The 26,285-nt window shown below is 57.3% G+C and overlaps 1 protein-coding gene across 3 annotated transcripts; it reads left to right on the top strand.

Moving 5' to 3' along the window:
* Positions 1 to 1,520: 1,520 nt before the first annotated feature.
* Positions 1,521 to 26,046, top strand: Apc2 (APC regulator of WNT signaling pathway 2). 3 transcript variants are annotated; one of them, XM_048341754.1, is made up of 15 exons: positions 1,521 to 1,585; positions 9,221 to 9,379; positions 9,501 to 9,591; positions 9,706 to 9,886; positions 12,576 to 12,684; positions 12,778 to 12,891; positions 13,234 to 13,311; positions 13,495 to 13,593; positions 14,258 to 14,645; positions 15,054 to 15,149; positions 18,444 to 18,583; positions 18,977 to 19,054; positions 19,208 to 19,324; positions 19,787 to 20,001; positions 21,054 to 26,046. In XM_048341754.1, the coding sequence occupies exons 1-15, from the start codon at positions 1,532 to 1,534 to the stop codon at positions 26,044 to 26,046; spliced, it is 6,912 nt and encodes a 2,303-aa protein (XP_048197711.1). In that variant the 5' UTR covers positions 1,521 to 1,531. The 3 variants fall into 3 exon arrangements, with proteins under 3 accessions (XP_048197711.1, XP_048197710.1, XP_048197709.1); XM_048341753.1 differs by having other exon boundaries at positions 14,258 to 14,648; XM_048341752.1 differs by having other exon boundaries at positions 12,775 to 12,891.
* Positions 26,047 to 26,285: the final 239 nt, after the last annotated feature.

Raw genomic sequence — 26,285 nt, 5'->3', positions numbered from 1 at the left:
CCTGTGTGGCAGGCTGCTCCTCTAACTCCGTTCAGTTTCTACCATGCTTGATGCCTCTTGCTGTCCCTCCTGAGGCAGCATCCCTCTCTTGTCCAGTTGCTTGTTCTTGCTCTTACAGAATTTAACACAGGGGGGCTGGGGATATGGCCTAGTGGCAAGAGAGCTTGCCTCGTATACATGAGGCCCTGGGTTCGATTCCCCAGCACCACATATACAGAAAACGGCCAGAAGTGGCGCTGTGGCTCAAGTGACAGAGTGCTAGCCTTGAGCAAAAAGAAGCCAGGGACAGTGCTCAGGCCCTGAGTCCAAGGCCCAGGACTGGCCAAAAAAAAAAAAAAATTTAACACAGGTTGGCTGGAACTGTGGCTTGGTGGAGTGCTTGCCTAGCACACAAAACCCTGAGTTAAATTCCTCAGTACCACATACACAGAACGAGCCAGAAGTGGCACTGTGGCTCAAGGCTAGTGGTAGAATACTAGCCTCGAGCAAAAGCAGCTCAGGGACAGTGCCCTAGCCAAGTTCAGGCCCAGGATTGGCTAAATAAATAAATAAATAAATAAATAACACAGGTTGGAATTGCCCACATCGCTGCCACTCTTCCTCCTTTCATGGCCCCAGAATTCATCTGCACCACCACCCCCTTCCCCCCACCCCAATACTCCAATCAGCATCCAGCCCTGGACCTGCACCGCTGCTCTCCCTGCAGCCACCAGGGGGCGCCCGTGAGCGCCCTGTGGTGGTGGGGCTGGGTACTCCCTGCTCTGCCCCGAGCGCCCCGTGGGTGGCTCGGGTGAAAGCCCACGTCCTCCCCGCGGCCCGTCACCCTCGAGCCCCTCTCCTAGTCCTGCCCGGACGCCCTGCGCCCCACTCCCCACACCAATGCCGGTCTCGGCCGCTCTCCGCGCCTGCTGCTCATCTCTAGCCAACGTTCTATTTACTGCCATTTAACCAAAGGCAAGGGATCTTGGTGATTTTGTTCGTTTTTCAGAAGTAGGCACACAGTAAGCACATATTTGAATGGCTGGCTAGGTGTCTACGTGCAGTGTCGCCCCCATCCGGTGCCTCCATGCCTGGCTGCCAGCCCGGCACACAGCAAGCGTTGGCTGAATGACTAATGAACTTGAGTGCCAGGCCAGGGCGGGTGGATTCAGGCAGCGTCTCAGCTGTCCAGCGACCGTCTATGCGCACAAGGAACCACAGGGGTGGCGCCTCCCTCTGCCCTCCTACACCTCACTTCCCCCCGGAGGATCCGCCCTACCCCTCGGGGTCCCCATCCTCTGGTCGAGCCCTTCTGTAGTGGACCCCAATCAACTCTTTAGGGGTCCCTTCCATCCCACCAGGCCCCCGCTTCCCGCCTTTCCGTGCCCAACCCCGCCCCCAAAAGCCCCCCAAGACGGGTTCCTGGGTGCCGCCCCTCCCGTAGGCCCCTCCCGCTCCGCCCGCCCCGCACGCAGGCGCAAAGCGCCCAGGCCCCCACCCCCACCCCTGCGGCCAAGGGGCGGGGCGCGCTGTCCGAGGCGGCCGCGGCTCCATGGGGCTCCTGGGGCTTCTGAGCCTGCTACACTCGGCCTTCTTCGGGGACCAGGTAGGGCGCGGGGGTCTTCACCGCGGGCGAGGGGCCGGCGCTGGGCATGGTCAGCGTGGGGAATGGACTTAGAGGACGGCGGCCCCGGGGGCTGGGGGGGCGCGCCAAGCATTGACAGGTCGGGGGGGGGGGTCTTGCGCAGTCGCCTTGGAGACGGTTGTCAGGGAAACCGCCAAGGGGTGCTTGCGCGAGGATGAGACCCCCGCTCCCAGTTCTGCGCAGACTCGTCAGGGAGGGAGACCCTCGATCCCTCCCCATTGTGCTGACTCTGAGACCGGGTGTGAGAGCCTGCAACCGAGGCTCTGCACCGCGAAGGGCGGGGGCGCTTGGCTACGCCCTGAGCCTTTCTAACCCTCAGTTTCCCTCTCTGGATGCTGAGCTAGGACCCAGCGCCACGTTTGCCACGTTTGCCAGCGTAGACGTCTATGCACAGTATCCATCCCGCCCAATCCATGCCCCGTTACTGTTCTGAGCCCTGTGGCATAACAATCCTCATTTAAGGAGAAACTGAGGCCAGGGTGCACCAAGGAACCCAAGGTCACACGGCTGGAGCTCTAGCATCGGCTGGGGGCCATGCAAGCGTCCATTCAGGACTGGGCCCAGGGACTGGGGAACTGTCCGTGGTGCTGACACGCCATGACTCGACCTGCTCACATAGGGGAAACTGAGGCCCACCATTGTGGTCTGGTTTCAGGATACAGATAGACCGACCCAACCCAGTGGCAGCCCCTCACTCACATCAGCGTCATGTCCTGTCATCCAGTGTAGCCATCAGCCCTCAGCCATCACCATGCTGGGTATTGTGACCCAGAGTCTTTGAACCTTCCTCTAGTAAGGCCTGTCCCATTTTTCACCTTAGTCTCTGGCACAGAGGAGATTCTGGAAGTGAGCAGGGTATCAAAGGGACATGAAGAGGCCAAGGTCAGACTCCAGAGGCCTAATCACTTCAAGATTGACCCCTGCTATTTCTGGGGCTGAGAATAGGGTCTCAGGGTGAGGCCCAGCCAAATGATAGAAGTTCTCAACCGAGCAGCCCTAGGGAACATGGAAAGATCCCAGAGATTGTGCAATGGTGCAAGGTCCTCTTGTCCACTAGAGAATGGATCTGGAGTCCTTGGAGACTTTGGGGGTTCCTGAGGCTCTTGGGGTTCGGGTGTACAGTAATGCCTGAGTGGTTGTAGCTCAGGGATCTATATCATCAAGATGGGGGTATCAGAAATGTTCTAAAGGTTGGGCATCTAAGAGCATCTTACCATGGGATCACAGCCTCCATGACAGCCTCAGACTGTAGACCCTCCACATTCCAGCTCTGACCACACCCAGAGGGGTGCAGTAGGCACAGATGGAAGGACCCAGGCGGGGCACTGATTGGATATCTGGGTGGGGCTCAAACATGACTCCACCAACTAGCTCTGAGATTCACATCCCCGTGTTCCTCCATGGGACTGGCCATTGGCCCTTCAACCCTCTGTCTGAGAGGAGTGGGGCAACAGACTGTCATATCTGAGATTGCACAACAGAGACAGAACTTCAGGGCTGAGAATATGGCCTAGTGGTAGAGTGCTTGCTTTGTATACAAGAAGCCCAGGGTTCGATTCCTCAGTACCACATACATAGAAAAAAAGCCAGAAGTGGTGCTGTGGCTCAAGTGGTAGAGTGCTAGCCTTGAGCAAAAAGAAGCCAGGGACAGTGCTCAGGTCCTGAGTTCAAGCCCTAGGACTGGCAGAGAGAGAGAGAGAGAGAGAGAGAGAGAGACAGACAGACAGACAGACAGACAAACAGACAAACAGAACTTCCAATGAAGGGCCAAGGACTAGCCAACCAATACCCCCCCCCACACACACACACACCTTGACTGAAATGGAAACCCAGGCCAGAGAGGGAGGCAAGCCCAAGGTCACACAGGGAAATGGAGTCGAGCTGAAGCCAGGCCCCTGGGCTGTGTACTCTGCCCAATCCCAGCCTTCTCCTGGGCTCCTCAGTGCCCTGCGAAGCCCCCAAAATAACCATCCCTGCTATCAACCCTTAACGACTTGTTCCTGTCCAGTCTGACTGCCCCTCTACCTCATGGCTTCACCCAGACACTCACATGTACCAAGCCAGCACCGACTTATCCTCAGCCTGGAACCCCTTTTCCCCCTCCTGATCCCCCTGTGGACTCACACTCATTTTCTCTTTTCAGGAAAGCAGTACAAGAACACTCACCACCCCCATACCCCATTACATGGCCTCCTCAAAAGCCAGTACACTAAAAATATAGTGTCCAGCTCTGGGGGCTCCTGGGAACAGCCCCTGGCACTGCTGGTTAGAGCAAAGGACTCAGGGGCTTAGTACCCAACAGGAAGCAGCGGCATTCCTCCGATGCCCTTGGCGGATGTGCCTCCCTGGGCTTGGGCCTTCCCAGCCTGGCTGCCATCCCCACAGCTCCTCCGCATTTGCAGAAGGGCCATTGGTTAGTGATTTTCCTTGGGCTTCCAGCAAAAGGGAAAACAAAGGCAGGCTCCAAATACTTGTGTTCTCGAGCTGACCACTGCCTTTTCATCCTCTGAACACTTCGGGAGCCTGGGGGAGCCTGGGGGAGCCTGTGCTGACGCTGCAGATGTAAACTCTGGGTGTTAAACCCTCAAGTGGCCCCCAGGGACCCATCCAGGATCAGGGACAGCTGACAACAGCCTCCTGGGACTCCTGGCCCCTCCCTCCTCGGGCTTCTCTTTTGTGAGGGGAAATTAAATCTGAGAGAAGGGGCGGAGAGTTTGAGAGCGACCTGGGTTGAGAGACAGACTGCTGGGAAGACACAGAGACAGTCCCAGAAGGAGAGAGCCCGAGGCTCTGATGCCCTGTGGAGACAGGGAGAAATAGGGAAGAGTCCTCAGGCATTCTCCGTGCCTGCCCATCCGCCATCCTCCATCCTACTCCCTGGAGTTCCAGCCTGGCTACCCCCCCACCCTCACCTCCCCCCCCAGGCTGGTGTTGTGCTCTAACACATCCACACAAAGCTGGGCTGGAGACGTGAAGGACTTGACTGGTCTGGCCATCCCTGCCTGAGACACTCCCCCTCCTCCCCGCCCCCCCCCCCGCAAGATTCTGATGTAATATCCAAGATTTGGCGTTTCACTGAACATCCGTGGCCCTTTGGTCCTGTGATGGGAGGGGAACATAGGATCCTGGTCATCCGGTGGCCCCTTCCTTTGGGAGGGATTCGCCCCCCTCTGTAATTCCCTTCTCCGCCCCCCCCCCCGCACCCCACAGTCCCTGACCTGAAGCCCAGACCCTGATGCCCCGCGCCGCCACCGGTCCCCGCCCGGGGCTGCCATTGGCTGTTGCCATGGCACTAGCCCTTCTTCCCTCACCACCATTGGCTGCCGCTTCTGCATCCTGCATCCCGCATCCTCCCCCGCTCACGGTGGTCTCGTCCAGGGCCGGGAGCGGCAGCGCCGCCTGGCCAGGCCCGGATCTGGCTTTGTCCGCTCCGAAGCCCCCCCAGCGTACGCTGCCGAGACCCTGGAGCGCGCCCCCAGCGGCCAGGGCCCGGGGTTCTGGCTGGGCCCTCGGAGCTGAGCGCAGGGAGGAGGCCCCAGCAGGGGCGCCCCAGCCAGCTCAGCTGCAAGGAAGCAGGTGCGTTTTTCCCCCGTTCGTTTTAAGGTCCCCATTCCTTTCTCAAACCCGTGCCTCCAGGGAAGAAGCTGAAGGGGAAACTGAGTCCCAGTGAGGTGGGAACCTGTGTCACCACAGCTCTCCTGTGCACACGCCCACTTATAGGGCTTCAACTCCTGGAGGTGATGGAAGGCAAGGGATGGGCGAGTCTTACAGCAAGCTGCGGTGTGCCCTGCTGGTATTTCTGCTTTTCTCGGGATATCAGTATTCCTCTCTGTAAAAGGAGAGTCTGGATTAAGGGCAAGAGATAGACCCTTTTGGGCCTGATGTTCCATACCTTGCCAGCCTCCCCTGCTCAGTCAGGCCCCCCTCTGGTTATTGGTTCTTTTCTTCTCTTGATATGTCAAGGAGGACCTAAGGAGGCCACCTGACACAACTTAGGGGGTGAAGGGACAGGTAAGGGGGCTTGGAGGAAATGACCACGTGTAGAATGGCAATATTCAGTGCATTAGACAGATGACCTGCTTGGGCAAAGGTCTGAGGGAAGAGACCAGCTGGTTTCCTGGTGAATCTATGCATGTGGGGGACTCCTGAGGATGTTAGAAAGACATGAGTAACTGGATCTGACTTGTGACTTTTTTTTTTTTTTTTTTTTTTTGGTGCTGAACCTGGGGCTTGAACTCGGCCTGGGTGCTAGGCTTTAGGTTTTTGGGTTTGGGTGGGGATTTTTGCTCAAGGTTGGTGCTCTACTACTTGCACCACACCTCCATTTCTAGCTTTTTGCTGGCTAATGGGAGATAAGTCTCATGGACTTCATGCCTGGGCTGCTTCAAACCATGATCCTCAAGTCTGTCTCCTGAGTAGCAAGGATTACAGGTGTGAGTCACCAGCTTCAGCATTGACTGCCTTGGGACTTTCAGAGCTCCCTCTGGCTGTGCAGGAGTGGTTCTAGGAAGAGGAAAAGTGCTCTGGGGAAAGGCATGCCAGGGATTCAGGTCCAGCAGGGCGTGGGTGGTGCAGTCAGGGGGATACAGGCTAGAATGAGAGGGAGAACTGATGTCAGCTCAGTCTGGTTAAGAACACAGGCGTGATCACCAAATATGAGGAGGGGGGCTGGGCATATGGCCTAGTGGTAAAGTGCTCGCCTCATATACATGAAGCCCTGGGTTCAATTCCTCAGCACCACATATATAGAAAAAAGCCAGAAGTGGCGCTGTGGCTCAAGTGGTAGAGTGCTAGCCTTGAGCAAAAAAAAGCCAGGGACAGTGCTCAGGCCCTCAGTCCAAGCCCCAGGACTGGCAAAAAAAAAAAAGAAAGAAAGAAAATATGAGGACTTTGCACAACACCTTGTCAATAAAATTTAATTAAAAAATATGAGGAGGGGTAGGTGTTGGACCCTCAGCCTGGTCCATTGAAGAAGAGTTATCTGGGCCAGTGGGGGAGGGAGGGGCATAGCACCCTTGGTCAGGGTCCTGGGAGGTCTTGAAAGTGTGAAGAGGGAGGGATATGTGTGGGGTTTAGTCCAATCTGTTCCCTTCTGGCTGAGTACACAAAGTGGAGTGGCTGGAACCAGACCCCAGCCTTGATCCCTGCGGAGACCTTAATTAGTTCTGGGGTGAAGTGTGTGGTCCCCAGACTGCTTCCACTCTGAAGCCTGTATCCTGGGACCTTCCTACCTGACACTCCCATCAGGACTTGGAGACTGGGAGGCAGGTAGATGGGTTAACAGGTTGGAGATGGATGGGGTAATTTTTGTGTGTGTGTGTGTGTGTGTGTGTGTGTGTGTGTGTGTGTGTGTGTGTGTGTTTGTGTGCATGTGCGCGCGCTTGCATGCAGGTTATGAGGCTTGAAGTTGGGACCTGGGAACTGAACCTGAGCTTCTTTTGCTCACAGCTAGCACTCTATCATTTGAGCTACAGTGCCATTTCCAGCTTTGGCTTTTCCTGGTTGTGTGGTACTAAGGAATTGAACCCAGGGCTTCATGCATGCTAGGCAAGCACTCTACCACTAAGCCACATTCCTAGTCCCTTATCTTTAAACTCCTATCTTTAGTTAACTACCAAAAAACCATAGCTCTACTTCCGGCTCTTGTTTTAATTTTTTCTGTTGTGGGGCTTGAACACTGGGCCTGGGTGCTGTCCCTGAGCTCTTCAGCTCAAGGCTAGTGCTCTACCACTTTGAGCCACAGGACCACTTCGGGTTTTCTGGTGATTAATTGAATAAGAGTCTCACGTACTTTCCTGTCTGGGCTGTCTTTGAACTGTGATCCTCAGATCTCAGCCCCCTGAGTAGCTAGGATGACAGGCATGAGCCACCAGCACCCAGCTCTTCTGGCTTTTTTGGCAGTTAATTGGAGATAAGATTCTAAGGAAACTGGGTGCCAGTGGCTCCAGGCTGTCACCCTACCACTTGAGCCACAGCTCCACTTCCAGATTTTTGCTGATTAATTGGAGACCGGAGTCTCACAGACTTTTGTAACTAGTCTGGTTTTGACCCATGATCCTCAGATCTTAGACTCCTGATGTAGCGAGAATGTCAGGGGTGAGCGTGAGGGGGTGGGACTTGCCATGCCTTTACTGCTTACCCTTCTGAGCAGCTCTGGAGACAGAGTGTGGGTTCCCCTTGTGCTTGTCCACTGCCTCTTATTGGACCTGTTCTCCCTTGGACATCACTCCCTCTTCCTGGGAACAGCCTGACAATGGTTCCAAAATTTAGGACTGATGAGGACACCACTGAACACACAGTAGGTGCTCGGAACAACTTAGGATATAGCCTGACTCCACTTCCCTACGGAGGACTGAACTCCCACCCCTCCACCAGTTCTAGCCAGGCCCTTGGTGACATCAGGGTGGATGGGAACCTCTGGGACGGGAGCAGAAGGGAAATGAATGAGCAAGTGAATGGATGTGCCTGGCCAGTGGGGGAGGGAGGTGAAGGAAGAGTCACCCCCCCCATCCCACGGACAGGTAGGTCTCATTTGGGGAAGGAGCTCAGGCTGACGAGGGGAGGGGCTCCCGAGGAGGAGTTGGCAGAAAGAATGAACTGCTATTGGTGAGCCTCAGACAAAGGCGGCAGGAAAGGGAGTACATGCTGATGGCAAAGGAACAAAGAAGGAAGGGAAATCTTGGGGGGGGGGTTAGGATGGTGCTGGCGGGAGGGCCAAGCTGAGTGAGGACACACTGGCCAGCTGGACAGAAGGAGGCTGGACCCAAGCAAAAAAAAAGGGGGGGGGCACAAAGAGGCAGGAGGCAGTGACAGAGCGGAGGAGGGTTTGATGGAGGAGGCACCAAAACTGGCAGGGGCTGGCTGAAAGCTGTCCAGAGAGAGGGGGGTTGTGAAGGTAGCTGTCCTGGACTTAGATGGAGGGGGAACTAGGCTGCCAAGGGTCCTGGCCCCACATCCCTGGGGTGATCATGGAGCTCAGATCAACCTGTCCTGCTGTCTGGTTGCCAGAGACTCCCTTGTCACCTACTTATGGCTTCCCTTGGCTTTGTTGACCATCGCGGTGTTCTTTTTGCCTGTCAGCTGGGATAGCGAGTGATCTGCCCACCCAGCCTTTCTAGCTATCTGCCTCTGGACAGGCTCCAGAAGATGGGCCCTGGCTCTGTGTCTGTTGCCCATTCTGGTCCTGACTATGAATGTGGTGGCCTTCGGTTGGCTAGTCCATCTCCTAGTTTAAATTGCCAAATGCTCAGGTGTGCATCTGTCCATCTATCCCTCTGCTGTCAGGATGGGTATATCCACGAGCGTGGCACGGAGGAGGGGCTGACTTGTCGGTCAGTTAAGCATTCCCTGTGTTTGGACGCCTGTGCTGTAACAGCACTGCCCCTCTGTCTCCCATTGTTACTGTGTATGTCTATCACTCCATCTGTCTCACCGTCTGTCCCCACATCCCTGGGCCATGCCTGGTATGGCCCATGCCAGCCACTTCTGCTTGGAACGGGCAGGAGGGCTGCTGCACAGGTTTGGCCTGTCCACAGGGTTTGGTCAACCCCCTCCAAAGCCCTAAGTTGAGCCCTCTGGCCCTGCTACCCTCGCTAGGCACTCCAGGAGCTGAAGATGACGAGCTCAGTGGCATCTTATGAGCAACTGGTGAGGCAGGTGGAGGCGCTGAAGGCAGAGAACAGCCACCTGAGGCAGGAGCTTCGAGACAACTCAAGCCACCTGTCCAAGCTGGAGACGGAGACCTCAGGCATGAAGGTAGGGGCTGGATAGAGAACATGGGCTGGGTCACAGGGATAAGTGCCAGGAAGGAGCGCAGACCGCTGGGCACATCAGGTAAGCCGAGATGCCCAAAGCTTTGTTTCTTGCTCTGCGACAGGAAGTGCTAAAGCATCTACAGGGCAAGCTGGAGCAGGAGGCCCGCGTGCTGGTGTCCTCTGGGCAGACGGAGGTGCTGGAGCAGCTGAAAGGTGAGGGGTCCACAGGGCCACCGCTACCCCCCCGCCCGAACCCCCAGAGAGCTGGGAGCATGAGGGCCAGGCGGGGCCCTGACCTTCCTCGACCTGGCCCTCTCGCTTATCCAGCCCTCCAGATGGATATCAGCAGTCTGTACAACCTCAAGTTTCAGCCACCCGCCCTTGGCCCGGAGCCTGTGGCCCGGACCCCGGAGGAAAGTCCAGTCCACGGCTCTGGACCCTCCAAGGACAGCTTCGGAGAGCTGAGTCGGGCCACCATCCGGCTGCTGGAGGAATTGGACCGAGAGAGGTGAGAGGGCGTGGGAACCAGACCCCGCGGGCCGCCGCAGAGCTCCGCCCACTGCGCCCTCCGCCTTCCCATAGGTCCGCCAGCACGAGGCCACGCCCACCACACAGGCCACACCCACCGCCGCCCTGCTTTCGCGGGCGCCCTTTCCCCCAATTCTACTGATGTCAGCTGGGAGACAAAGAGGATGTGGGGGGCATTTCTGGCAGAGGAAAGGCTCCAGAGAGATGGCCCCAGGGGTCCCCTGACAGGCAGGCGTCGCTAGGGACAGGGCTCTGGACAATCAGAATCAGGCCTAGAGCCAGGGGGGCTCAAAGCAGTCTTTGTACAAGGAAGGACTCGGACCAAGAAATCTGGGCCCAGGGCCAGGAGAAAGAGGCCGAGCGGTGGACTTGGTGCAGCTCGGTTGGGTTGTGTGAGGTCAGATGGGGTAATTCAAGAGCAGCCTGGGGCTGGGGATATGGCCTTGTCTCCTATACATGAGGCCCTGGGTTCGATTCCCCAGCACCATATATACAGAAAATGGTCAGAAGTGGCTCTGTGGCTCAAGTGGCAGAGTGGTAGCCTTGAGCAAAAAGAAGCCAGGGACAGTGCTCAGGCCCTGAGTCCAAGGCCCAAGACTGGCAAAAAAAAAAAAAAAAAAAAAAGAGCAGCCTGGAGGCCTGGTGCCCCTGACCCACACCTGTAATCCTAGCTACTCAGGAGGCTGAGATCTGATGATCACAGTTTGAAGCCAACCCAGTCGAGAGAAGCCCTCAATGATACTCTTATCTCTAATTAACCAGGAAAAAGCTAGAAGTGAGGATGTAGCTCAAGTGGTAGAGCACCAGCCTTGAGCGGGGAGTGGGGAGGAAGCCAAGCAACAGCACAAGTCCCTGTCAGGTTCAAGGCCAAGTTCCAGCACCAAAAACAAAACAAGAAAATTCACCAAGCAGCCTGGAACTGATGTGATCTTAGGCTAGTCCCCAAAACCCTTCTAGCCTCAGTCTACACTATAAACTGGAAAGAATTTTTGTTTGTTGTTTGTTTGTTTTTGTTTTTTTTTCTTTTGTTTTTTTGGCCAGTTCTGGGCCTTGGGCTCAGGGCCTAAGCACCGTCCCTGGCTTCTTCCAGCTCAAGGCTAGCACTCTGCCACCTGAGCCACAGCGCCCCTTCTGGCCATTTTCTGTATATGTGGTGCTGGGGAATCGAACAGAGAGCTTCATGTGTAGGAGGCAAGCACCCTTGCCACTAGGCCATATTCCCAGCCCCTTGTTGTTTGTTTTTTAAATCAGAGCTTCACTGTATAGCTCAGATTTTGACTCAGAGTCCTTGGGCCTCAGTCTCTGGGATGACGGGATTTTTTTTTATTTTTTATTTTTGCCAGTCCTGGGGCTTGGACTCAGGGCCTGAGCACTGTCCCTGGCTTCTTTTTGCTCAAGGCTAGCCCTCTACCACTTGAGCCACAGCGCCACTTCTGGCCATTTTCTATATATGTGGTGCTGCGGAACTGAACCCCGGGGCTTCATGTATACGAGGTGAGCACTTTACCACTAGACCACATTCCCAGCCCATGGGATGACAGGAATTTTTTTTTAAATAATTTATTTTTTGTCAAAGTTATGTACAGAAGGGTTACAGTTTCACATGTAAGACTGAGTACATTTCTTAAGCTTGTTACCTCCTTAATTTTTCTCCCATCTTCCCTCCTCCCCAATTCCCTCCCCACCCCCCCCACCCCAGAGTTGTAGAGTTGATTTATAGCATATTGTCTTCTAAGTATTGCTGTTGCATTGGTTCACTTTTTACCCTTTCTCTATCCATTCTGATGTTCTATTTCCCTTGCCTAGCTCTGATAAATGTATATACAATATCCAGGGTACCAAAATCAGTTGCAGTGACATCACAGCTGTGAATTGTTACTTCTTTTCACTTTTTTTTGAGGCAGAGTCTCACTGCATAACACATGTAGGACTCAAAATCTTATTGTGTCAGATTAGTGTGTTCTGGGGTTATGGGCATATACAGCCACACCCTGTTACTGTAAGTTTATTATTTACTCTGGCAAATACTCGAGTGTATTTTAATAGATGTGTATTCTTTTTTTTTTTTTTGCCAGTCCTGGGCCTTGGACTCAGGGCCTGAGCACTGTCCCTGGCTTCTTTTTGCTCAAGGCTAGCACTCTGCCACTTGAGCCACAGCGCCACTTCTGGCCATTTTCTATATATGTGGTGCTGGGGAATCGAACCCAGGGCTTCATGTACACAAGGCAAGCGCTCTTGCCACTAGGCCATATTCCCAGCCCAACAGATGTGTATTCTTGAATAATTATACTGTGTAGGAATGCTCTTAGAGTATATCTTCTGTTCAGCTTCAATCTACATAATTTCAAACTAGGTATGATTTTGGAATAAAGATACATTTGGGATGACAGGATTTTGAACAGGGAGTCTGGGCCATCCAGAGCCTGAAGCCTTCTTATGTAAACTATAGGGATTTGCAAGCATTAGAGAGGTGGTAAGGATATGAACAGCCCAGAGAATGTTTGTTTCTCCGGTAACCCAAATTTACAACAGAATCGCGTTCTCTCCTTTCAATGAGTTGCTTTGCACCTCACACAGTTAATTCCAGCCCTCAGTCTCACCCCAGTGCAGCCAAGGAGCGACACTACCATTCTGCCCCCCCTATACCTGCAATTTGCCCCCCTCCCCAGGTGTTTTCTGTTGAGTGAAATTGAGAAAGAAGAGAAAGAGAAGCTCTGGTATTATTCACAGTTGCAAGGCCTGTCCAAGCGCCTGGATGAGCTGCCACACGTAGAGACGGTGAGCAGGCTGGGGTGCCCGCCTGACCTAGGACCGGAGAGTGGTGGGGTGGGCCAGCTCCCAACACCGCATCCTGTCCTACCTTCCCAGCAGTTCTCCATGCAGATGGACTTGATCCGGCAGCAGCTGGAGTTCGAGGCTCAGCACATCCGCTCTCTGATGGAGGAGCGCTTTGGTACCTCAGACGAGATGGTGCAGCGTGCGCAGGTGTGGAGCCTGGCAGCTGTGGGGGCTGGGCTGGGCGGGGCCACCTACCAGGGAATCTAGAAACTAGGAGTCTCCGGTAGAAGAGCAAATCCAGGGGCAGGCACTTCGGGGGGCGGGGTCTTGCTCGGGGGCGGAGCCAGAATTGGGATCCTTTGTTGAGGAAGCGGAGTCAGGGGCGGGGCCATCCCAGGAAGAAAGCCCAGGAGCCAACAGCCAAGTCAAACCAGACAGGAGGCGGGGTCAGAACGGAGGGCGTGCCCATAACCGGGGCGGGGGGCGGGGCGGGGATAGCCAGCATCAGCCCTGCCTGAGCCGTTCCCGCCACCTGCTTTTCCTGGGCAGATCCGAGCTTCACGCCTGGAGCAGATTGACAAAGAGTTGCTGGAGGCGCAGGACCGGGTGCAGCAGACCGAGCCCCAGGTACGGGCCCGGGGATGGGGAGGGGGCCGAGGAAGGGAACCCCAGACACTCACTACCAAGGGCACAGGACTAGGTCTGCGGATACCATCACAGGGAGCATCTGGCCTCGACGATTTAGTGCTCTCGATAGGGTGGAAACAGACTGACACCCCCCCCCCCCCGGGCCTGGGGCTCTTCCTGCAGGCCCTGCTGGCAGTGAAGCCCGTGTCAGTGGAGGAGGACCCGGAGGCAGAGGTCCCCACGCACCCTGAGGATGGAACCCCTCAGCCTGGCAATAGCAAGGTGAGGGGGGCGGGGAAGCCAGAGAACGGGCTGCCTGTGGGGTTAGGGCGAGGCAGGCCCAGCATCCCTCCCCGGAGCCCTCCATCCCAGGCTCAGGAAGGCCATCCTGGAATAGGGCTGGCTGTGAGGCTGGGGCCGGCATGTAGGCTGGCACCGGCATGTAGGCTGGCACCCACCTGGTGGAGGTGGACCAGGTGCCGTCCTTTTTGTATGTGTGCTGGGCTTGGGGATTGAATCAAGGGTCTGGGCACTGTCCCCCAGCTATTCTGCTCAAGGTTAGCACTCTACCACTTGAGCCACAGCTCTACTTATGGCTCTTTGGAGAGAAGTGTCTCACAGACTTTCTGGCCTAGGCTGGCTTTGAACTTTGATCCTCAGATTGCAGCCCCCTGAGTAGCTAGGATTACAGATGAGGGCCACCAGCACTCAGCAGGATGCCATCCTTTATGGGGGTTCCATGATGGTGGGAGGGGGCTGTAGTACCAGAGTAGGCATTGGCCGTCACAGACTGTGTTCCAGATATCCCTCATCCAAACTCCAGGGGTGCTGTGGGTGTCCTAGAATGGGGGGTGAGCAAGCTATCAGGTGTGTGGGGTGGGTTACCCCGGTTGAGATGGATGAGGGGGGCAGGCTCCCATCCTGACCCTACCCATGTCCTCAACAGGTGGAGGTGGTCTTCTGGCTGCTGTCCATGTTGGCCACGCGTGACCAGGAGGACACTGCACGCACACTGCTGGCCATGTCCAGCTCGCCTGAAAGCTGCGTGGCTATGCGTCGATCAGGCTGCCTGCCACTGCTGCTTCAGATTCTCCACGGCACTGAGGCAGGGGCAGGGGGTCGCACAGGGACACCCGGGGCTCCGGGTGCCAAGGATGCCCGCATGCGCGCCAATGCAGCCCTGCACAACATCGTCTTCTCCCAGCCTGACCAGGGCTTGGCACGCAAGGAGATGCGTGTCCTGCATGTGCTGGAGCAGATCCGGGCCTACTGTGAGACCTGCTGGGACTGGATGCAGGCGCGGGACGCTGGGCCTGAGGGAGGCGGCGCTGGCTGTGGTAAGCGTGCCGGGGCCCATGCACTGTGGGTGCTTGAGCTTGAACCTGGGGCCTGGTTGCTGTCCCTTAGCTTTTTCACTCAAGCGGTCTCCCACTTGGGACACACCTCTACTTTCAGCTTTTTGCTGGGTCATTGGAGAAACGAATCTCACAGACTTTCCTGCCTGGGCTGGCTCCAATTGGTGATCCTCAGATCTCAGCCTTCCAAGTAGCTAGGGTGACAGGCGTGAGCCACTGCCGCCTGGCAACAGGCAGCGGAGAGCTAAGTGCCGGGCACGGGCTGCTCTGGAAGTGCCAAACGGGAGGCACTTTCAGGAGCCCTGTGCTAGCCAGCTGGGGACTTTGGGGATCTCCTGGGGATATTTCCCCTGGAGTGGGACTCTGACCTGGTTTCCTCCCCCCCAGTCCCTGTCCCCATTGAGCCTCAGATTTGCCAGGCCACCTGTGCCGTGATGAAACTGTCCTTTGATGAAGAATACCGCCGTGCTATGAATGAGCTAGGTAAGTGTCCTCCCAGGCCCCTGCCTTCTGGGAACCCCTCCTCTAGCCTCGAAACTACCTACATTTACCCTTCAGCTGTTTTGGAAGAGAGGCTGCATACACTTTGTGTGTGTTTGCGCACGTGTGTGCATCTGCCCCAGAGAGGGACAGAGGGCCCCCTTGGGGTCCCACAGCACTTGAGCCCTCTGCATGAGCTGCACTTTGCTACACTGTTCTCAGCCTAAAGCCTGTGAGCTTTGTGCTCAGGGAGCATGCTTTTGGCTGGGCTTGTTCTCAAGCTCAGGAAAGGAGAGTGGACAGAATACAAGGGCAAGGCTGGGAATATGGCCTAGTGGCAAGAGTGCTTGCCTTGTATACATGAAGCCCTGGGTTCGATTCCTCAGCTCCACATATATAGAAAAAGCTGAAAGTGGCGCTGTGACTCAAGTGGTAGAGTGCTAGCTAGCCTTGAACAAAAAGAAGCCAGGGACAGTGCTCAGGCCCTGAGTTCAAGCCCCATGACTGGCAAAACAACAACAACAAAACAAAAAAATCTCAGGGAGAGTGCCCAGGTCTAAATTCAATCCCCAGTCCTAGCACAGAAGAAAAAAAAAATCAGTACACAGAATCATAGCCAGTGGGTGGATTTGGAGTGTGTATGTGTGTGTGTGTGTGTGTACATGTACAAATGCACAAACATATGGAGGGTGACCAGTATAAGAAAAAACATGTAATCAAGGGCTCAAGGGGTTTGGTTCAGTTCTGGAGTACATGCCTGGCATGGCTTCCCAATGCTGATCCCATGTTCATCCCAGCGATGCAAGAAAAACAGAAAGGAAAGAAAACCTGACCAGGGAATGTCAATGGCAGAGCAAGCTTTCAAACTGCAGTCTCATTATGCTTTATTTTATTTTTTTGCCAGTCCTGGGACTTGGACTCAGGGCCTGAGCACTGTCCCTGGCTTCTTTTTGCTCAAGACTAGCACTCTACCACTTGAGCCACAGCGCCACCTCTGGCCTTTTCTATTTATGTGGTGCTCAGGAATCAAACCCAGGGCTTCATGCACGCAAAGTGAGCACTTTACTACTAGGCCATATTCCCAGCCCTCATTATGCTTTATGTAGAAAGGGAAATGCTACTTCTCGTGCCACAGATGGGCATGTTGTTATGCCTTTCATTGGCCAGGTTGGACAGAAAAAAAAGGCTGAAGTTGAGAGCAGTATTGCAGTTAATGTTTATTTTGTGCCAATCTAAGGGTTTGAACTCAGGGCTTGGGTACTGTCCCTGAGCTTTTTTCTACTCAAAACTAGTGCTCTAGTACTGTGAGCCATAGCTCTACTTCCAGTTTTTGAGTGGTTAACTGGAGATAAGAGTGTCAGGGACTTCCCTGTCTAGGCTGACTTCAAACCGTGATCTTCAGATCTCAGCCTCCTGAGTAGCCAGGATGACAGGTGTGAGCCACCAGCTCCCAGCTTGAGTATTTTTTTTAAAGCTGTTCTGGGGCTTGACTCAGGGCCTGGGTGCTGTCCATCCCTGAGCTTCTTTGTGCTCAAGACTAGCGCTCTACCACTTGAGCCACAGCACCACTTCTGGCTTGTTTTTTTGGCAGTACTGGGATTGAACTCGGGTCCTCAGGCTTCATAGGCAGGTGTTCTACCACTTGAACTATGGCCCCTACTTCTGGCTTTTTCTGAATAGTTTACTGGAGATAGGAGTCTAACTGACTTTTCTGCCTGGGCTGGCTTTGAACCGAGATATTTAGATCTCAGTCTCCTGAGTAGCTAGGCGTGAGCTACTGGTGTCTGGCTTACATTTCTTTTTGGATAATGTCGCCCCTTCCTTCACTGTCTCCCAGGTTTCCGCTCCTGTTTCTGTCTACAAGTTTGCATAGCTCATTTTCCACATAGTGTATAGAATACCATAATCACATTTGTTCAGTCTTCCTGCATTTCTGTGTTTCTTCCTTTATCTCCCCCCAAATGACCAACCCCCCCCCAAAAAACCCAACAACAACATCATCACCACCAACAACAAAGAAAGCCCTTGTTATGTGCATTTATTTTATTTTATTTTATTTTTTGCCAGTCCTGGGGCTTGGACTCAGGGCCTGAGCACTGTCCCTGGCTTCTTTTTGCTCAAGGCTAGCACTCTACCACTTGAGCCACAGTGCCACTTCTGGCCTTTTCTATATATGTAGAACTGAGAAATCGAACCCAGGACTTCATGTATGGAAGGCAAGCACTCTACCACTAAACCATATTCCCAGCCCCTATTTTTTTTAAATGTTATTATAAAGGTTATGTACAAAGGTCACTTAGCTTGTGTGTGTGTTTGTGTGCACACGTGCGTGTGCATGCATGTGTACCAGTCCTGGGGCTTGAACTCAGGGCCTGGGCACTGTCCCTAAGCTTCTTTTGCTCAAGGCTAACGATTTTGCCAGTTGGGCCAAAGCTCCACTTGTGGCTTTTTGTCGGTTCACTGGAGATAAGAGTCTTATGGAGGGCTGGGAATATGGCCAAGAGGTAGAGTGCTTGCCTCATATATATGAAGCCCTGGGTTCAATTCCCCAGCACCACATATACAGAAAATGGCCAGAAGTGGTGCTGTGGCTCAAGTGGTAGAGTGCTAGCCTTGAGCAAAAAAAAAAAAGACAGGGACAGTGCTCAGGCCCTGAGTTTAAGGCCCAGAACTGGCAAAAAAAAAAAAAAGTCATGGATTTTGCTGCTCTACCTAGCTTCAAACAGTGATCCTCTCAGCTTTCTGAGTAGGATTATAGGTGTGAGCCAACAGCACCCAGATCACTTAGCATTTTTGCTCAAGGCTGGCAATCTACCACTGGATCCACAGCTCTACTTTTGCCTTTTTTTCTAGTTAATTGGAAAGATGATTTTCATAAACTTTGCTGCCCAGGCTGGCATCAAACCGTAATCCTCAGATCTCAGCCTTCTGAGTAGCTATGATCACAGGTGTAAGCCATAAGTGCCCAACACATTCGCTCTTTTATAAAATAAAACCTTCCTTTTCCTGGCAAGTGCAGTGTAGGTATGAATGAGGGCCCAGGGGCAGATCTGAGTCCTGCAGGCCTGTGCATGGGACACACCTCTCTGCCCAGTGGTATCCAGGAAGCTGCAGTCTCTCAGGGAAGCCAGAGCCTGGCCACACAGGAGAAGAAGAGCATTGCTTATGCAAAGGCCTGGAGGCCCGAGCCAGGGTGCCCTGAGCTGAGGGGGGCCGGGAGATGAGTGTGTAAGCGACCATGCCTTCAGTGGTGGCAGAAAGTTCTGATCTGTGTGCAACCTGGCCGCATCTCCTCAGGTGGGCTGCAGGCTGTGGCGGAGCTACTTCAGGTAGACTATGAGATGCACAAGATGACACGGGACCCACTTAACCTTGCCCTGCGCCGCTATGCTGGCATGACCCTCACCAACCTCACCTTCGGGGATGTTGCCAACAAGGTACCCAGGGACAGAGGGTCGGCGGGCCACTGGGGGCCATCGGCCTCATCCCAGCCTGGACATGGCCCTGGGAAGCGGAGACAGGAATATTTCCAATATGTAGATAGGCAGACCAAGGTCCAGAGAGGGCTGGGGCTGTGCTGGGCTCCCTTGGCCAGGCTGGTACCCTCTCGACTGCTCCCTGCTGCCTCCCAGGAGATGGCCTCTGTCACAGTCGAGTCCCCGGGGGCTGGAAGGGGATCTACATGGGTCTGAGCCTCGTCTGAACAACAGCATCATTGTCCCTCGTCGGCAGGGAGGCTCCGGGGGTCTAGGCCTAGAAGGGGGGAGGCAGCCTCTTGCATGGTCCCTGCCACATGCTGTATTCGTGACCGTCTGTGTGACTCTCAACAGGCCACACTGTGTGCTCGCCGGGGCTGCATGGAGGCCATCGTAGCCCAGCTGGCCTCTGAGAGTGAGGAGCTGCACCAGGTACTGGGCGTGGGCGTGGGCGGGAGGCAGGGCCTCTACCGCCTCTGTCACGAGTGATCCTCCCCACTCTCTGGGGCTGATGGGGTGGGGGGTGAGGGGTTGCCACAAAGCCAGACACCAGGTGCACTGTGGCTCTCTCTCCCCTCCATATAGGTGGTTTCCAGCATCCTCCGGAATCTGTCATGGAGGGCAGACATGAACAGCAAGAAGGTGCTGAGAGAAGTCGGCAGCATGACAGCCCTGATGCAGTGTGTCCTGCGGGCCTCCAAGGTGGGCACCAGCGGGGCTGGGGGGAGCCACGGCACACAGGAGCCACGGGGCACGGCACTCCCCCTCCCTAGAGGAACCAAGGAGAAGATGCTTAGCTATTTGTCTAGCTCTGAGATAGATTTTATGTTGTTTATTTATTGCCAGTACTGGGATTTGAACTCAGGATCTGGACACAACCCCTTGAGCTTTCCTGCTCAAGGCTGGCACGCTACCCCTTGGGCCACGTCTTCACCTCCAGTTTTATGCTGATTCCTTGGAAATGAGAGTCCCATGGATTTTATTTGTGCAGGCTGGCTTGGACCCACAATCCTCAGATCTAGGTTTACAGGTGTGAGCCACCAGTGCCCAGTGATGTGAAGGTTGTTCCTGGTACTGGAGAAGCTGTGTGGGCCTGTGTCCCTGTGGGTGCTGGGCTGGCTGGGGTGGGGCCCACGTGACACCATGCCTTCTGTCCATGCGCAGGAGTCCACCCTGAAGAGCGTGCTGAGTGCCTTGTGGAACCTGTCGGCCCACAGCACGGAGAACAAGGCGGCCATCTGCCAGGTGGACGGTGCCCTGGGCTTCCTGGTGAGCACGCTGACCTACCGCTGCCAGGGCAACTCCCTGGCAGTCATCGAGAGCGGAGGGGGCATCCTGCGCAACGTGTCCAGTCTCATCGCCACCCGCGAGGACTACAGGTCAGCCCGGGCCCTACGACAGTGGGGCTGCACAGCCAGGGCAAGGGGACGGAGGTGTTCCGGGCCGGGCTGGGAACTTCCGGTCCTACCTGGCTGCATGTCTGTCCTCTTCTCAATAGGATTCCTCATTTGTCCCCTTAGAACTAATTTTTCAATAGAATTATATTCCAAATATAAGATAGTATATACTTATATTACTTATTACTACTTTATTATTGTTGTCTAGGCTCATCCCTTACCTTATTCACTCAAGGTTGGTGCTCTACCACTTGAGCCACAGCTCCACTGCCAGCATTTTGCTAGGAGATAAGAGTCTCTAGATAGCATGAGCCATCCATGTCCAGCAACATTACCTATTTTTGTGTGTGTCGGTCCTAGAGCTTGAACTCAGGGCCTGGGCACTGTCTATGTGCTTCTTTTGCTCAAGGCCAGTGCTCTATCACTTTAGCTACAGCTCCATTTCTGTTTTTTGTTTTTTGTTTTCTTTTTGGTAGTTGATTGAAGATTCAAGTCTCATTGACTTTTGTGCCCAGGCTGGCTTTGAACCCCTATATTCAGATCTCAGCCTCCTGAGTAGCTAGGATTATAGGCATGAGTCATGGGCACGTGGCTAATATTATCTACTAAAAACTATAAAATTGAGGCTGGAAATCTGGCCTAGTGGTAGAGTGCTTGCCTAGCATGCATGAAGTCCTGGGTTCAATTCCCCAGCACCACATACAACAAAAAAAGCCAGAAGTGGTGCTGTGGTTCAAGTAGTAGAACGCTAGCCTTGGGGGGAAAAAAAAAGTTCAGGGATAGCACCCAGACCCTGCGTTCAACCCCAGGACCCCCACAAAATTAATTAGTTAATTAAATTTTAGTGTATCTCATGCAATACATGGGTTACATACACGGACGCTAAAAGTGATTCATGTTTCTTGAAACTCGTACCTTTCCCAATGTCTGTTTGCTAAGATCTAGCCATCTTAGAGCTGGTCTGGTCTGGTGGGGCTTCCCAGGGAGGGCGGGTGGGACTGGGGGTGGTGGCTGACCCTCTGTGTGCCCTCCAGGCAGGTACTCCGAGACCACAACTGCCTGCAGACGCTGCTGCAGCACCTGACCTCACACAGCCTGACCATCGTGAGCAACGCCTGCGGCACCCTGTGGAACCTGTCAGCCCGCAGCCCCCGCGACCAGGAGCTGCTGTGGGACCTGGGTGCCGTGGGCATGCTCCGCAACCTGGTACACTCCAAGCACAAGATGATCGCCATGGGCAGCGCTGCTGCCCTGCGCAACCTGCTGGCGCACCGGCCCGCCAAGTACCAGGCGGCAGCCACCGCCGTCTCCCCAGGCACCTGCATGCCCAGTCTCTACGTGAGGAAACAGCGAGCCCTGGAGGCCGAGCTGGACACCCGACATTTGGCACAGGCCCTGGGCCACCTGGAAAAGCAGGGCCTCCCTGAGCCCGAGCCAGAGGCTGCCTCTAAAAAGCCGCTTCCGCCTCTGCGACACCTGGAAGGGCTGGCTCAGGACTACGCCTCTGACTCTGGTTGCTTCGACGATGACGACGCACCATCGCTGGCTGCCGCTGCTACCGCAGAGCCTGCCAGCCCCGCAGTGCTGTCTTTGTTCCTGGGTAGCAACTTCCTTCAGGGCCAGGCACTGGCCCGCACCCCTCCCACCCGTCTCAGTAGCCTGGAGGCCGAGAAGGAGGCCGGTGGGGAGGCAGCTGTGGCAGCCAAGGCCAAAGCCAAGCTGGCGCTGGCGGTGGCACGGATTGACCGTTTGGTAGAGGACATCTCTGCCTTGCACACCTCATCGGATGACAGCTTCAGCCTCAGCTCGGGGGACCCTGGACAAGAAGCCCCACGGGAAGGCCGAGCTCAGTCCTGTTCTCCGTGCCGGGGCCCTGAGGGTGGGCGGCGCGAGTCCAGTGGCCGAGCACACCCTCTGCTGAGGCTGAAGGCAGCCCACGCCAGCCTCTCCAACGACAGCCTCAACAGTGGCAGCACCAGCGATGGGTACTGCCCGCGAGAGCACATGCGACCCTGCCCGCTTGCCTCGCTGGCTGAACACCGTGAAGACCCGCTGCGCAGCCAGGCGCGACCCAGCCGGCTCGACCTCGACCTATCTGGCAGCAAGATGGAGCCGCCTGCCCAGGACACCATGGCTGCCGCCGATGCGCGTGTGCGCACCATCAAGCTGTCACCCACCTACCAGCACGTGCCGCTGCTCGACGGCGGTGCTGCCACCGGGGGCGCACGGCAGCTTGCTGGCCTTGGGGCCACCCCAGGTGCCCGGAAACAGGCCTGGATGCCCACAGACGGTCTAAACAAGGCACCCGAGAAGCTGCCTGTGGCCAGCAAGGTCCTTCAGAAGTTGGTGGCACAGGACGGGCTACTGTCCCTCTCCCGCTGTAGCTCTCTGTCCTCGCTGTCCTCCACCGGCCAACCGGGCCCGAGTGAAGGCGGCAACTTGGATGACAGTGACTCCTCACTGGAGGGACTAGAGGAGGCTGGGCCCGGAGAGGGGGAGGTATCTGGGGCATGGAGAGGTCCTGGTTCAACCTCGCTGCCAGTAGCCATTCCTGCACCCCGTCGGGGCTGCAGCCGGGGCCTAGGCATGGAGGACGCCACACCATCCAGCTCATCAGAAAACTGTGTTCAAGAGACACCTCTGGTGCTGAGCCGCTGCAGCTCGGTAAGCTCACTGGGCAGTTTCGAGAGCCCGTCCATTGCCAGCTCCATCCCCAGTGACCCGTGCAGTGGGCTGGGCAGTGGCACGGTCAGCCCCAGTGAGCTGCCTGACAGTCCTGGGCAGACCATGCCGCCCAGTCGCAGCAAGACGCCGCCAGCCCCCCCTGGCCAGCCTGAGAGCAGCCAGTTCAGCCTGCAGTGGGAGAGCTACGTGAAGCGTTTCCTGGACATAGCCGACTGCCGTGAGCGCTGCCAGCCGCCGTCCGAGCTGGACGCTGGCAGCGTGCGCTTCACGGTGGAGAAGCCGGATGAGAACTTCTCCTGCGCCTCTAGCCTCAGTGCGCTGGCCCTGCATGAGCTGTACGTCCAACAGGATGTGGAGCTGCGGCTGCAGCCACCCGCATGCCCAGAGCGCACAGGGAGCGGGAGTGGGGGACCTCGCCGTCGGGAGGAGGCCGGGGGCCGCCTCAAAGGGCATGTGACCACGGGCTCTCGTACCCGCAAGGCTGCAGACAAGGAACTGGAGCTGCTGCGTGAATGTCTGGGGGCTGCTGTGCCTGCCCAACTCCGAAAGGTGGCCTCAGCGCTGGTACCTGGCCACCGGGCTCTGCCTGTACCCGTCTACATGCTGGTACCTGCCCCAACCCAGGAGGACTCTGGCAGTGACTCAGCTGAGGGCACACCTGTCAACTTCTCCAGTGCTGCCTCGCTCAGTGATGAGACACTGCAGGGACCCCCTAGGGACCAGCCCAAGGGGCTGGCGGATAGGAAAAAACCCACAGGTCGCACGGCCCCTGCTAGGCAGGCCCCTGGGCACCGGCCTAAGGCAGGGGGTGCTGGCAAGAGCACCGAGCAGGCCCGGGGGACTGGGAGGAACCGGGCAGCGCTGGAGCTGCCCCTTAGCCGTCCTTCAAGTGCACGCTCAGAGAAGGAGGCCTCACGCCAGGGCAAGACCCGTGGGGACGGGGCGCTGCAGTCACTGTGTCTCACAACCCCCACCGAGGAGGCTGTGTACTGCTTCTACGACTCCGATGAGGAGCCCCCAGTCACAGTGCCACCCCCACGGCGGGCATCTGCCATTCCCAGAGCCCTGAAGAGAGACCTGGCCACAGGCAGGAAGGAAGCCCAGGTTCCTCCCAAGGCCGCCCCTGCGGCGGTGGTGCCACTCCCACGGGCTCAGCCCAGGCTCATTGTGGATGAGACTCCACCTTGCTACTCCTTGACCTCCTCAGCCAGCTCCCTCAGCGAGCCCGAGCCATGTGAACAGCCAGCAAGCCGTCCAGGAGGCCGGGAGCCCGCGGTCACCAAGGACCCAGGCCCAGGTGGTGGACAGGACAGTTCTCCTAGCCCACGGGCAGAAGAGGAGCTACTGCAGCGATGCATTGGTTCGGCCATGCCTAGGCGGCGGCCCCAGACACTGGCACCCAGGCGTCGCAAGCCCCGAGTTGCCAGGCCAAACATCCGGCCGGCAGAGATGCCCCGGGAGTGCCGGGAGGAGGTGGCAGGCTTGGATCCAGCCTCTGACCTGGACAGCGTTGAGTGGCAAGCCATCCAGGAGGGAGCCAACTCTATCGTCACATGGTTACACCAGGCCGCGGCGGCAGCCACCGTGGAGGCCTCATCCGAGTCGGACTCAATCCTGTCCTTGGTGTCAGGGCTGTCAGCTGGCTCCACGCTGCAGCCCTCCAAGCACAGAAAGGGGCGACAACCGGGGGCTCGAAAGGAGGGAGGCAGTGCCCGACGGCCAGAGAAACGGGGCGCAGCCTCAGCCCAGAGTAGTGACAGTCCCTGCTCATCAGGCGGTGCTGAGAAGCCACGTGGCACTCAGAAAACAGTGTCCAGAGAGCCTGCCGTGCTCCGGGGCCGGACAGTTATCTACATGCCCAGTTCAGGTTCCCGGACCCAGCCCAGAGGTGCCCCTGTGCCTCGCACCACATTGAAAAAGATGGGGGCTTCTGGTCCCACACAGCCAGAAGTTCCAGCCAAGGCTCCCAGTCCCGGGCAGCAGCGATCTCGAAGTCTGCACCGGCCAGGCAAGATCTCAGAGTTGGCAGCCCTGAGTCATGCCCCCAGGAGTGCTACACCCCCTGCCCGCCTGGCCAAGACCCCATCTTCCAGCTCCTCCCAGACCTCTCCCGCCTCCCAGCCCCTGCCCAGGAAGTCCCCTCTGGCCACCCCCACTGCAGGTTCCCTGCCCGGCCCGGGGGCCCCCCCAGTGCCCAAAACACCAGCTCGGGCTCTTCTGGCCAAGCAGCACAAGACACAGAAGTCACCTGTACGGATCCCATTCATGCAAAGGCCTGCCAGGCGAGGACCTCCGCCCCTGGCCAGGTCAGCCCCAGAGCAGAGCCCCAGGGGCCGGGCTGGACCCGAGGGGAGCCCCGGGGCACGTGGGGGTCGCCTGGGCCTGGTGCGCATGGCTTCGGCCCGCTCCAGTGGCAGCGAGTCCTCCGATCGCTCTGGTTTTCGACGGCAACTGACCTTCATCAAGGAGTCCCCAGGCCTGCTGCGCCGCCGCCGCTCCGAGCTGTCCTCCGTGGAGTCCGCGGCCTCGGCCTCCCCGAGTGCCTCGCCCCGCCGCGGCCGGCCCGCCCTCCCTGCCGTCTTCCTCTGCTCCTCCCGCTGCGACGAGCTCCGGGCATCCCCAAGGCAGTCCCCGACTCCCCAGCGGTCCCCGGGAGTGGCGGCCACCATGGAGGCCCGGCCCGGCCCACGCGCGCCCCGGCGCACCAGCTCCGAGAGCCCGTCCCGCCTGCCGGTGCGCACGGCCGCCGCGCCGCCGCCCGAGGCCGTCAAGCGCTACGCCTCGCTGCCGCACATCAGCGTGGCCCGGCGGCCCGCGCCTGCGCCGGCGCCCGATGCCCCGCGCCGCAGCAGCGACGGGGAGGCCCGGCCCCTGCCCAGGGTGTCCGCGCCCCCGCCGCCCGGCACCACGTGGCGGCGCATCCGCGACGAGGACGTCCCGCACATCCTGCGCAGCACGCTGCCCGCCTCCGCCCTGCCGCTGCGGGGCGCCTCCCCCGAGGAGCGCAGGACCAGCGACGCCGTGGTCCAGACCGAGGAGGTGGCGGCCCCCAAGACCCACGCCAGCACGTCCCCCAGCCTGGAGGCCCCGTCGCGCGTCCCCGCCGCGCTCCCGGGCGGCGACGCGGACGGCCCGGGCCCCGCCAAGGCGCCCGCCGCCGCCCCCTTCGTCCACGAGGGTGCCGGGGGCTTCCCCGCCAGCCGGCACGGCTCCCCCAGCCGCGCCGCCCGCGTCTCCCCCTTCAACTACGTGCCCAGCCCCATGGCCGCGGCCGCACCTGCCCGCGACTCCGCCGGGGAGAAGGTCCCGGCCACCGCCGACCCCGTCGGCCTCCTGGAATAGCGGCCTAAGCCGGCCTTCTGGAACATTCTTGCCCAGCCCTGTGGTCCAGTCCGGGCTGCCCAATGGGCCTGCACCATAGAAGCTCCGAGTGGGCCCGCGCAGGGGCCGCCCGCGATGGCCCTCGGAGCCTCCGTCCCAGCCCACATCAGCCTCCTCTTAGCGCAAGGCCTCACCGGGCCCCAAGGGAAGCGGGCTGCAGGTCCCAGCCGCCTCCGGGTGTGCGCAAGGGGCCCTGACAC

The sequence above is a fragment of the Perognathus longimembris genome, chromosome 3 (genome assembly GCF_023159225.1).
Source record: "Perognathus longimembris pacificus isolate PPM17 chromosome 3, ASM2315922v1, whole genome shotgun sequence".
In the NCBI taxonomy this organism is placed as follows: Eukaryota; Metazoa; Chordata; class Mammalia; order Rodentia; family Heteromyidae; genus Perognathus; species Perognathus longimembris.
This window is presented reverse-complemented; position numbering and strand designations above follow the sequence as displayed.

Bases quoted from the DNA above. Each gene is read 5' to 3' on its own strand.
- Apc2 (XM_048341753.1), top strand. From the start codon at position 1,532: ATGGGGCTCCTGGGGCTTCTGAGCCTGCTACACTCGGCCTTCTTCGGG. The intron at 9,380-9,500 runs GTAGGGGCTGGA...GCTCTGCGACAG, and splicing joins CGGAGACCTCAGGCATGAAG to GAAGTGCTAAAGCATCTACA. The intron at 12,685-12,777 runs GTGAGCAGGCTG...CCTTCCCAGCAG, and splicing joins AGCTGCCACACGTAGAGACG to TTCTCCATGCAGATGGACTT.